At 38.3% G+C, this 13,462-nt stretch overlaps 1 protein-coding gene across 1 annotated transcript in view; it reads right to left on the minus strand.

The window, feature by feature from the left end:
* Nucleotides 1–13,462, minus strand: part of kcc (solute carrier family 12 member kcc) — an 831,023-nt gene that overhangs the window by 631,725 nt on the left and 185,836 nt on the right. The window contains exon 4 of the mRNA XM_090408412.1: nucleotides 12,856–13,002. Coding sequence (XP_090264538.1) covers nucleotides 12,856–13,002 — 147 coding nt within the window. The remainder of the gene's footprint in view (nucleotides 1–12,855; nucleotides 13,003–13,462) is intronic.

Here is a 13,462-nt window from a genome sequence, read left to right on the forward strand (position 1 = left end):
GAGTGATGACAAGAGGCCATCCCTGGAAGTTACGAAAGGAAACTGTGAGCAAGAGGGTAAGGAGTGGTTTCTTTGTGTGGAGGGTGGTTGAGCCGTGGAATGCATTGCCTGATGGAGTGGTGGGAGTGAGAACGGTCAGTGAGTTTAAAGAGTGGTATGATAGACTTTGTGTTTCTCAGGGGGGGACCTCCCCTCAGTGAGTCTTGACAGACTTTATGTCTTAGGAAGGACCTCCCTCGATGAGTCTTTTGACTCCTTGGAGGCCTGAATAATAATAATAATAATAATAATAAATAACCTTGATGTTAATAAGGCAATAGGATTTGATGACATATCACCACGCACCTTAAGGGAATGTTCCAGGGAACTGGCAGTGGCATTGGCATGCCCGTTTAATAAGAGTTTTACAACAGCACAGGTTCCAAGGGAGTGGAAGGAGGTTAAAATTGTTCCACTGCATAAAGGAGGTGATAAGGCTGTAGCTTCAAATTATAGGTCAGTCTGTATATCTGCAGTTGTGGTGAAGGTCCTGGAGAGATTGGTGAGAAGTAGGATACAGAAATGGGTTGATAACAGCAGTATTCTCTGTGGTTATCAGCATGGGTTTGTTAAGGGGAGATCATGTTTCGCTAACTTATGTACTATAACAAGGTGACAAATACCTCGTACAGTGGTGTACTTGGATTTTGCAAAGGCTTTTGATAGACTGTGATATGACAAGCTCTTAAATAAATTGAAACAGATGGGATTGCATAACAGACTTCTGTGTTGGATCAGTGATTGACTGTCAGATAGGTATCAGAAAGTTGTATATGGGGGTGCAGTATCTCGAAAGAGAAAGGTCACCAGTGATGTGCCTCTGGGGTCAGTTTTGGGGCCATTGTTTAATTTGTATGTTAATGATATTGGGTTTAACTAGTGATATCCAGCTGTTTGTAGATGATGCAAAACTAGGGAGAGCAATGCACAGTCAGGCAGATGTTAATGCCTTACAACAGGACTTAAATAGATTGCTTAAATGGGCAAGTAAGTGGAACTGTCAGTTCAATGTTGCCAAGTGTAAGGTTTTGAGATTTGGTAAGCCACGATGGGATGCAAAGTATACACTTGGTGGGGAAACTTTAACAGAAGTAGAGGAGATGAGAGATCTAGGAGTGATGGTGGATAAGGACCTGAAATTCAGGGGCCACACTGCACAAGTTGTGAAGACACCATATCGAATAATGGCAATAATGCAGAGAACCCTGACATGCAGAAAGAAAGGTTATGATTCCAATGTATAAGGCCTTGATCATGCCTCATATGGATTATTGTGCACAGATTTGGTCGCCAGGTTTTCATGGTGACGAGGATATGTTGGAAAAGGTACAGAGAAGATTCACAAAGGTAGTCAGTGGTCTTTGGAATGTGGAGTACGAGGATAGACTGAGAAAATGTAAGTTGCAGAGCCTCGTGAATAGGAGGAAGAGGAGGGGATATGATTGAGACATTTAAGCTGGTCAGGGGTTGTTATCAGGTAGACATGGAAGAGATTTTTCATAGAATGGGAGAGGGGAGTAGAACAAGAGACCACTGCTGGAAACTGTATAAGGAGGGTGTGAGCAAAGGAGTGAGAAGTAGGTTCTTTGCATGGAGCGTGGTTGGTGAGTGGAATGCATTGCCTGAGTGTGTTGTGGATGTGGACACATTGAATCAGTTTAAGATGCAGTTGGATGAGCACTGTATGCAATAGTGAGTACCTCCTACGATGAGTCTATGACTCCATGAAGGTTAAATGTTGATAATAGTAATAATAATAATAATGTCAATTCTTTAATGCATTCATTCACTGTCAAAGCACTCATTACTGCTTCTGGAAACTCACTCACCACAGTTCAAACAAAATATTTCACTTTTATACCTTTGTTAGCCACATCTTATATAACATTCTAGAAGTGATCCGTTGTTCTTCCCCTCCAGTCATGTATCAAAAAACGTTTTCAGCATTTAAGGATTCATAAAATCTTTTTAGTAACATTCATGTTTCTATCGTATCTCTCTCTTTCCTACCTACCATGTAATCTATGTAGCCAACAAACCTCCAGCCTATCCTTACAGAGAACTCTATAGACCAGTCACCAATTGGTTACTTAACCTCTGAAACTTCTCCAACACTTCTACTTCCCAAGAAACCCAGGAAATCAAATCTGTGCACAGTAAGCAAGATGCCTGTATTAAAGCCTTATGAAGAGAGGTTTAGGATATTTTAATATCCTAAGTCTCTCCATCTACTTCTATTCTTACATTAGTACCCATTGTAGACTACAGATGTCCTAAAGTATTTTATTTAATTGAAAGTGTATAAACTTACATTTCCTATTTCCAGTTTCTATTGTCAGTGCAATTATGATGTGAGAAAATTGCAATTAATTTTTTTAATAATAATAGTTGTGCATTGTTTGTATTGCATTGACATGTAACATTAATACTGAACGAAATGAATGAAAGATTCACTTCATTAAAAATTCATCTATCCAAAATATGAATAGCAATTTAATGTATTTGATGTAGTCATAATTCATAAGATTAAAAACTCACTCCTTTTACTGAAAATATGAGATTTTACCATTTTCAAGTTAAGTGCCATGATGAAAACGTAACGACTGCTCCTTCTCTCACTTCATTACTAAAATGGAAACCAGGAGTATTATTATATATTTATGATGGATGACTATATATCAGAAGCCGGAAGTATTAGGAGTGCTGAAGCATGCATAAGTGAGAGGAACACGGTAACAAGGAAAACAGCTGAGAGAGAAATATAGAGAATTTTGGAATTGATAATAGGGATTTTTTTTTTTGAAATCTTTCATATAAAAGAAAAATAGTTAAAAGTTGTGAAGTGTTATATTACAATCATAAACTAAGAAAACAACTATTAGAGAAATATAGAAAATTTTATAACTTGATAATGGATAATTATGAATGCATTATGAATCCATGCATTAGCACAATAGCTTTCCCTAGTCCTTTTCTTTTTGCAATTCCTCACCTCCATCATTCACATCTTTTGACCCCCATGAAGTCAAGACTGGAGACATGCATATGGGTTTGTTTCTGTGCTGTGGTGGATGCCAGCTGAGATTAATATAGTGTATAGATGATAAAGAACATGTGTTAGTTCAGAAGCACATCTCTTGAACAGAACTAGTTATATTGCATCAGGATAGGAAGCCTTTTTTATATCTAGGTTATTCAAGATTTATCTGTCTTTCTTGTGGAAAGCTATAGGAAGCACATGATGCAGTGTTCCAGGTAAAGAAGGAGGTGCTTTTCCCCATCATCTATGCAGGAGCTGGATGAGAAGAAAAATGCCAAGAGGTCAGTCTTATCTTTAAGTGATGTTGCAAAGCTATCATTTGGATGAGAAAGAGGTGGAAGTACAGATGGACAAAAAGAGTGCAAAATGGCTTTTGCAAGGTCCAGAATACATGCCTGCCATTGGCACAGGTTAACGGTTTTCTACATTTAGCCCTTTTAATGCTGGTTTTGCAAGTAATGCAAGCTTCAGTGTGGGCTGTAAATGAAGGTGGAGTTTTATCTCAAGCAACTTATGACAAGCTTTTTTCTTTTCTTGGATTGCCTTGACATACTTTTTGGAAAAGCATGGCTTGGATATATGGTGGGAATTTTGAAAAGAGCAAGGAATGAAAATCTCCATTCCAACATGGAAAATTTCTGTAACAAAATCACAACTACAGGGGGAGGGGGGTCTGGAAAGTTCTGATAACACCTAGAGCAAAATTGATATTAAAGCAATTGATATAACCACAAGAAAGAACCTACTAGTAGAAGAGTTATGAAGGTAACTTATGTTCTTATATCCTTGTATGTCATTGGTTCAAGGATGCATTGTGTTGGTCGGTAAATTTAGCACTGATAAAATTGGTGAATTTTGTCTGTTTTACTGTGCTTTTTCCTTAGAAAATTGGTGTTTTACAGTATATTAGTGTAGATTTACAACATATTTTTATTAAGATATTTCAACAATAAGTGTAAGTTTAAAATGGCACCAAAAATACACAAGAAAAGTTTTTAATAAAAAGAGCACTGAAAGCGAGAACAAGAAGGCTTGCCTCACTAATGAAGTTACTGGCGTTGTGGAGGAGGTTAATGAAAATGAATTAACCTCCTCCAATTCTAAATGGATAGAACACGTTGAAAGAATGAAAACAGAAAGATTACCAAAACAAGCCTTAAATTACAAACCATTAGGAAAAAGAAAACAAGATGTCCTCTTAAGAGATTCAATGATGACTTCTAAGGCTGGAACAGGCCACTCTAGTCCTAAATCCTTGACAGGCATGATGATGATGATGATGATGAAGGAAGCAATTCAAAAACAAAAAAGAAGTGTAAACAAAATCGTAATTGTAGTAGGTACAAACGACTTTACTAGCGATAAGTTCAGTATGAGAGAGGACATGAAAGGATTGTTGGAAGAGGCGAGATGAAGAGTGAGAAAGTGAAAATCATCAGTATTTTACCTCAATATGATAAAAATGAATTAAGAAGAAGGACATGATGGCAAACGATTTGATGAATAGGCTGTGTAGAAGGAATGGATGCGAATTTTTTGGATGTGTGGAGTAAGTTTGAGGGAAGATTGGATTTGTATAAGAGGGACGGCCTACACCTGAATGTGTTTGGTATCAGGAGTCTAGAGAAACTAATAACTGGTATGAGACTTAAACCCAGAGAATCAGGGAAACTAAATTATAGAGGAAGGAATGGTGAGAATGTGAGTGTAAGAGCAACAATGTTATATAACTGTATTAATGATGGGAATGGACTTTGTTGTGGAAATGTTGATGAGGAGAGAACAATTTTGACTTTGTGTTCATCTGGTTTGGACCCATCAAACATGTGCAAAGATTTCTACATGTATAAGGTACTAGAGGAGAATAGAAATCTGCAAGATTTCCAAGTGTGTCATACAGACTGCAGACAAGAGTATACAAAAGAACATGCAGGTAGATTATTACGTCTGTACATGAATGCTAGGAGTATCAGAAACAAACGGGGGAAGAGTTTGCTGGCTTAGTTGTTGACCCTAGATTGTAGGTATTAGTGAGACTTGGCTATCAGAATAAGACATACTAATTGGTATCGAGTGAAAAGGGTACACTATTTTTAGGAAGGAATAGAGAGGATAGGAGAGGAGGAGGGTATGCTGCTAATGATATCGGATGACTTGAATACAGTTAGAGTTGAGATCTATGATTGTGTAGTACTACTACTAACAGTATTTCATGTGGCAGTGAGTTTGAAGCCATCTAGTGTCAGGTGGAATCTAATAAGATCAATTACATAGTTGGGTGTTGTTACAGACCTGGTGGATCATAATGGGAGACTTTAATTATCCAAATATTGATTGGGTAGCAGTAGAATCTCATGAGAAGAATGAAAATGCATTTATTGAGCTGTTGCAGGACAACTTCCTCAAGAGCATGTGACAGCATGTATTGAGCTGTTGCAGGACAACTTCCTCAAGAGCATGTGACTGAATGTTCCATTCAGAAAAGGTTACATGCTGAACTACAAAGCAGGAAATTATAACCAACTGAGTAATATACTGAGTTCAGTGGAATGGGATCAGTTGATGAATGGGAAGACAATGCATGGGAAGCATTTGAACAATACTTAAATGATGCAATATCAGAGTGTGTCCTGAGAGTTTGAAGAATAAATAGGGTAGGAGTCAAATGGATGTGTAATCTTATTAACATTAACAGAAAGCAAAGTCTGAGTACTAAAGACAACAACTTTGGGATGAAAATATTACACTCTTCATATCTTATTGATGGTATAGGAAATTGATTACAGAAAATTGATGAAACTAGAGATCTGGGGGGGAAGGTAGATAGAGATTTGAAATTCAGAGGACATATTGCAAGAGTTGGGAAAATAGCTCAGAGGATTATTTGGATGCTGAAGAGCACATTCACAAGTAAAGATATTGAAGTTATTATCGCTCTTTATGGCTATGATTCGAACACATGTTAACTACTGTGCACATATTTGGTCACCTGCATTTCTTGGAGATCAAGAGATGGTGGAGAGAATTCAGAAACAAGTGACCATGCTGGTGACTGGTCTGGAATTTTCCTTATGAGGATAGATTAAGGGTGCAGGTTGCAGAGTTTTAGCTAACAGGTGGAGGAAAGAGGATATGATAGAACATTATAAGTTGCTAAAGGGATATTAATAGATTGACACAGAAGAAATTTTTCAATACATGTAAAGTAGGGGGGAAACCAAGGGAATTTTTTGCATGGAGAGTGGTGAATGAGTGGAATGGATTGCAGAGGTTGTTCTGCTGGCCCAGCAGTGAATAGGTTTAAGGAGATGTATGATAGGTATTGAGTTAATGGATAAAGAAGGTCTCCTGCGATGAGTCTCGACTCCATGGAGTGCCCATAGAAACAATAATAATAATAATGTCTACCTTATGTGGACCTAATTCCTCTGCTATCATCAGCAGTACCCCTCCCACCTTTCTTGTTCTTTCTGTCTGTGTGAAAAACACTGTACCCTTCTATTTCTATTCCAGTTAGCATATCAACTTCATTTAACCATGTTTCACTTATTCCAATGATTTTAGGGCAAATAAACTCAGTTAGTGAAACCATTTCATCTCCCTTATTTCTGATACTTGGCATTTGTAAGTAAACACAGCAGTTCACTTTTAGGTCTACTGGATAGAGTAGGTCTCCTGTGATTAGTCTTTACTCCATGGAATGCCCATAGAAATAATAACAATAATAATGTCAACCCTATGTGGACATAATTCCTCTGCTATCATCAGCAGTGCCCCTCCCTCCTTTCTTGTTCTTTCTGTTCATGTGAAAAACACTGTACCTGTCCATTTCTATTCCAGTTAGCATATCAACTTCATTCAACTGTGCTTCACTTATTCCAATGATTTTGGGGCGAATAAACTCAGTTAGTGAAACCATTTCATCTCCCTTATTTCTGATAATTCTGGCATTTATAAGTAAACACAGCAGTTCACTTTTAGATCTGTAACCAGTCCTGCCACTCCATAGCTCAGTTGGTATAGACGAAGCCCTTTGGTCAGAAAGACCTGGGTTTGATTCTCGTCAATGACGTGAGGTACCTTTATCTAATCTCTTTCTACTAAAGGTGAGTTAGCTGGTCTCATAAGGAGGTAGAGGGTTTTTCCCTTCTGGAAACTTGGGTTTTTCATCCCTCAAAACGGAGAAATCATCAAGAAGAACACACGCAATTTACAGATAAGAATACTTAGAGGCATAATGGTATTTACGATTAGGAAAGCTATTAAATGAAGGCTACTGATGGATGGATGGACGGACAAATCCTATCCAAGCCACTTGTTGGTTGTGACCTCCCTGCCATACCTGCACCTGCCCAATCACCTTTAGCACCTCTTGCCACATATACTATCTACCAGTAACTGTGCGGACGTTTTAGCAGTTTACAATTGATACCAGCAGGTGAACCCTAATATTGGGTATGTCCACTTTGTCTTTGATTACCTCCTGGACTCTTTGAGGGAGGCTTTCTATTCCGTTTCTATACTGATCATCCCCATACATTCACTATTACTTCCAACATTCAATCTTCCCATGCTATGTATACCTGTCCATTTGGGCTCCCTCCCATCTCCCTGCTCCTCTTGTATTTCCGTTCTCCTCTCTTCATATCTCACGCTACTACTGTTTCCATTGCCAAGTACTTCTGCCTCATCAATATCACTCTCCTGATCTTTCACTTCAACTCTTACTTCTGATCTCTTGCTTGCATCAGACAAACTGCATACATGAATTCTATCTAGCAACAATTTCTCCAGTGTGTGTACTCATTCCAAAACCATTAAAATGCAATCCATCACATCTATATAATTCCTTTCTTCCTTCAAATACATGCCATACCTCCATAAACTGTACTCCCTTCTCCTCATTCAGCTCAGGTGCTCCGTCTCATTACTTTCATACCTCAGCAACACAGTGACAACCTTTCCCACTATAATGTTATATTTCACTTGCCAGAATAACTTCCTATTTGCCTTTATATTCTCCTTATGTCTACTTAAATTATTTGTCTGCACAACCACGACTAATTCTCTTTATCGTCTCCATGAATCCTTTTATTCATGTCCTATACACAAATTATCTTGCTCATTCTCCCTCCTGGATAGCAGACCTTATAAACTCTCTCATTAACTAATCCTCTAATATTTGAATTATTTTCTTAGTTAAAGAAATTTCTTCATCCAATCTTTATTAGAAGTACACATAAAAGAGACAAATGTTCATTTTTAAGATTAGGGAAATTTAGCTTAAAGTTATCTTTTGATTCATCAAAAGTTATATCATATACAAAAATAAGAACTAGATCACAGGAATATTAAAAGATTAACAACATATCAGGTAAATAAAATTAATATTAATAAAAACAAATATCTTTATTATTATTATTATTCAGGCCTCCATGGAGTCAAAAGACTCATCGTGGGAGGTCCTTCCTAAGAAACACAAAGTCTATCAAGACTCATTGAGAGGAGGTCCCCACCTAAGAAACACAAAGTCTATCATACCACTCCTTGAACTCATTGACCGTTCTCGCTCTCACCACTCCATCAGGCAATGCATTCCATGGTTCAACCACCCTCCATGCAAAGAAACCACTCCTCACCCTCTTGCTCACAGTTTCCTTTCGTAAGTTCCAGGGAAGGCCTCTTGTCATCACTCCTTCCTGCTATTCAATAGAGTGAAAGAACTCCCCAGTGTCAACTCTGTAACCACCTCTCAACAGTTTAAAAGTCTCAATCATATCACCTCTACTTCTTCTATTCACCAAACTCTGCAGTCCACATTCCCTCAACCGATCCTCATAACTGTCATTGTACAGTCCTGAAACCATCTTTGTTATTTGCCTTTGTACCCTTTCCACAGTTAATTAATCCCCTTCAAATCCCAGGGACCAAATATGAGAACAATAGTCTAAGTGTTGTCTAATCAGAGACTTATACAACGGAATGATAACCCTTGTATCTCAGCAGGTCATTCTCCTTCTCATTATTGCAGCAATCGTCTGTGTTACATTCACCACCTTTGCAATATGTTCCCTAAATTTCAGGTTTCTTTTAATCATCAACCCCAGATCTCTTGTCTCCCCCTACTCCCTCCAGTATAACTCCTCCCATAGAATATGCAGCATCCCATCGATGTTTCCCAAACCTCAAGACCTTACATTTTGCTGCATTAAACCGACCCCCTCCCCCATTCATTTGCCCATCTATCTAGCTTATTTAAATCCTCTTGCAGGGCTACCACATCTGCAGTATTAATAATAATCCTTCCCAGCTTCGCATCATCCGCAAACAACTGAATATACCCTTGCAGTCCACTGGCAATGTTATTGATATAAAGGTTAAACAGTACAGGTCCTAGTACTGAGCCCTGTGGGACCCCACTTGTAACCCTTTGCCTCCTTGAAACTGCTCCACCATACACAACTCTCTGATACCTATCAGACAGCCAATCCTAAATCCAGTTGACCAATCTGACATCCAGAACCATGTGTTGCAACTTAAATATCAGCTTATCATGTGGCAGCCTGTCAAATGCCTTCGCTAAGTCTAAGAAAATTGCAGTATATGCCTTTCCCTCATCTAATGTTCTTGTAACTTTATCATAAAAGGCTAGCATATTGCTTAAACAAGAGCGCCCTTTCACAAATCCATGTTGACTCTCACAGATAACATTACCCTCATCTGCCCAATGCTGAATACCGTCCCTCACTACTTTCTCCAAGATCTTAACAACTACTGATGACACACAGACAGCCTATAATTAGACACTTCCAGTCTGTTACCACCCTTATGCAATAGCACTATCTTACCTTCCTTCCATTCCTTGGGCACCTTTGCCGAAGCTAGACTTTCACTGAAAAGCCAGGTTAAAGGCACTGTCAGTTCCTTAGCACATTCTCTCAAAACTCGTGGTAAAATACCATCCAGTCCCACAGCTTTACTGACATCCAGAGTACTCAGTATCTGAAACACACTCTCCTCCTGTACCTCTGAACCTCGAACCAGCCCTATCCTTCTAGCATTAAAACTGACTCCTCTAGGATGAAATACTCCAATAAAGTGTTCATTGAACAATTCCACTATATCCTCTGCATCAGTCACTCTATTCCCATTTTTATCCCACAATATCATTCTTCACAGTCATTTCTCCTACTACTGGCCACATAGTTAAACAATTCCCTAGGATTTTCTTTGGATCTTAGGGCCAATCTCCTCTCATATTCCAGTTTCACTTTCCTTACCACACTAGTCATTCTTCTGGCCTGTGTCTTATATTCTTCATGCATCTTCTCTTCACCTGTCTCCTTATATCTCTTCCATAGCCTCTTTTTTGCATGCAATTCCTGTTTAATATTGGTTGTCATCCACTTTACTCCAAATTGTGTCCTCTTCTTCACTCGTGGTAAATAACTTACCATTGCTGCTAACAAATATTCTTTCACAATTTCCCACGCACTAATGATATCCCGGCCTTCCAATTCCTTCCACCATGAAACTTCCCAAAGTTGACGTCTAAGACTATTATAATCACCTGCATTATAATTCCACATAAGTTCCCGTCTCTTTGATACTCCTGTATGTCTATTCATTTTCCAAGTCAAAACCATATGGTCACTCTCTCTCCAACTGGTGGGAGAGATGTCAACTCAGTTATTATCAACTCTTTTGATGCTACAACCAAATCCAAAACTCTTGAACCTCTTGTTCCCTCTGTTACATGTTGAGTAACAGAGGGAACAAGAGGGAACAAATGACAAAAGACATTTGTCCCTCATGAATTCTAGAATGTCAAATGCCTTCGCTAAGTCTAAGAAAATGGCAGTATATGCCTTTCCCTCATCTAATGCTCTTGTAACTTTATTATAAAAGGTTAGCTTATTGCTAAAACAAGAGTACCCCTTCACAAATCCATGTTGACTCTCACAGATAACATTACCCTCATCTGCCCAATGCTGTATATGGTCCTTCACTATTTTCTCCAAGATCTTACTAACTACTGATGACACACAAACTGGTCTATAATTAGACACTTCCAGTCTGCTACCGCCCTTATGCAATGGCCCTATCTTACCTTCCTTCCATTCCATTGGCACCTTTCCAGTAGCCAGACTTTCATTGAAAAGCCAGGTCAAAGGCACTGTCAGTTCCCTAGCACATTCTCTCAAAAATCGTGGTGAAATACCATCCAGTCCCACAGCTTTACTGACATTCAGAGTACTCAGTATTTGAAACACACCCTCCTCCTGTATCTCTAAACTTTGAACCTGCCCTATTCCTCTAGCATTAAAACTGACTCCTCCAGGATGAAATACTCCAATAAAGTGGTCATTGAACAATTCTACTATGTCCTCTGCATGAGTCACTCTATTCCCATTTTTATCCCACAATATCATTCTTCCACAGTCATTTCTCCTCCTAATGGCCACAAGAAGGAGGAGAGGTGATATGAGTGAGACTTTTAAACTAAAGGTTGAACTGGGGAGTTCTTTTGCTTGATGAAACAGGGGGAAGGAGCAAGGACAAGGGACCATCCCTGGAAGTTATGAAAGGAAGCTGTGAGCAAGAGAGTTAAGAGTGGTTTCTTTGCATAGAGGATGGTTGAACTGTGAAATGCATCGCCTGATAGAGTGGTGAGAGCACGAATAGTCAATGAGTTCAATGAATGGTATGACAGACTTTGTGTTTTCTAGGAGGGGGCCTCCCACGATAGGTCTTTTGACTGCATGGAGGTCTGGATAATAACAGTAATAACTAGCATTGACAAGTATACACATCAAGTTTGCCATGAATGTGAAGTGGCAGGCTACCACAATTCCTTGAAGTATTCAGTATCTGTAGATCTGTGTGTTCAAGGGGCTGATTTGCCTGTTTTAAAGGATGAAAAAACCCAAGTTTCCAGGATAAAAATAACCTTCACCTCCATATAAGATCGGCTGACTTACCTTTAGTTGAAAAATCTAATAAAGGTTTTTCATGTCATAAATGGGAAATGAAACCCAGGTCTTTCTGACCAAAAGGTTCATCTATACTGACTGAACAACAGAAACTATCAGACTTGAAAGGAAACTAACCTGGCCTTCACAATGTCACAAAACATTTACATATAAAATAATTGATCCTTAGATCTCACTTATTACTAAAAAATGCAAACTGGCATTACAGCTATGAACATAGAATAGAGCAATGTTCATGCAATGCCTGGGTAGCTCAGTGGAAGTGGTTTATGCATTCTCTGTGCTAGGTCACATGAAGATAGATTTAAGTTCAAGTCTAGTTGCCAACTATTTCTAAGACTTTTTTTGACTGGTTCCCAAGTTAGTTGATCCCTGGCATGGGCAAGGTTTTTTCCTCCTGGAAACTCAGGTTTTTCATCCTGCAAACTCAAGAAAATCAACCTAGAAGCCACACTATTTCAGTCAATAACATATCGTGTTAGTTACCAAGAGATGGCAGCACTTATTTGCCAATCTCCTCATCAGCTGCTTATTATAATTAGTGATTATGATCGCTGATTGGCTACCAATGACAATGGAACTGCCCACTCAGTCTCCAAAAGCTAGATAACATTTAAAGGCTTGCCTACTCCCTATGAGGGAATAAAAGATATTAGCTGAGCAATGTTCAGGTATTCAGAAATTATGTAAGTTAAAAAATTTACATAATGAGATTTAAGCACCTTGTTTAGGCAAAAAAAAAATGTAAGATTAAAAATAATTACCAAATAAAGAAATACTTACTACACAACAACAAAGGAATACAATGATAAAACCAACAAGAGCCCCAGCAGTCCCAACAATCCATACTAAACGAATGAAAAAAATCACTCCAAAAATATTCTGTATACATGGTAAATAAACTCCAGCAATTGTACCGAGATTAGCTTTCTAAAATAAAAAATAAAAAATGAAAAAAATAAGTCACTATTATTTTAAATAATGGTACATTAAAAATGTAGTATAAATCTTACTAAGGTAATTACTTACTCACATACAATAAGCATCAAATTACAAATATTTAATGTAAAGTAAAAGAGTGTTGAGGGAAAATAATGAAACTAAGATAGTCATGCTGAATAGCACAGAAAATGAGGCAGTGAATGATGCTTGTTTGGATTTAAATGAAGTTATGAGTGGTACAATATATGGTGATTCTATGATTACGGGTATTTAGAGCAGTATGCCTGAGGAGTGCTTGGCTGGTGGAACAATAGAGAGAGTGACTTTAGTAATAAAGAGAGGGTATGATGCAGAAAACATAGTTATGGTGAGTACAAACGACCTGAGCGGTTGTATTAATCGGGTAGCAAAAGATTTAAGAACATTGTTAGATATCGTGAAGAAGAAA

Source organism: Typopeltis vanoorti, chromosome 18 (genome assembly GCF_054136105.1).
Source record: "Typopeltis vanoorti isolate ZY-2024b chromosome 18, IOZ_Tvanoo_1.0, whole genome shotgun sequence".
NCBI classification, from domain to species: Eukaryota; Metazoa; Arthropoda; class Arachnida; order Uropygi; family Thelyphonidae; genus Typopeltis; species Typopeltis vanoorti.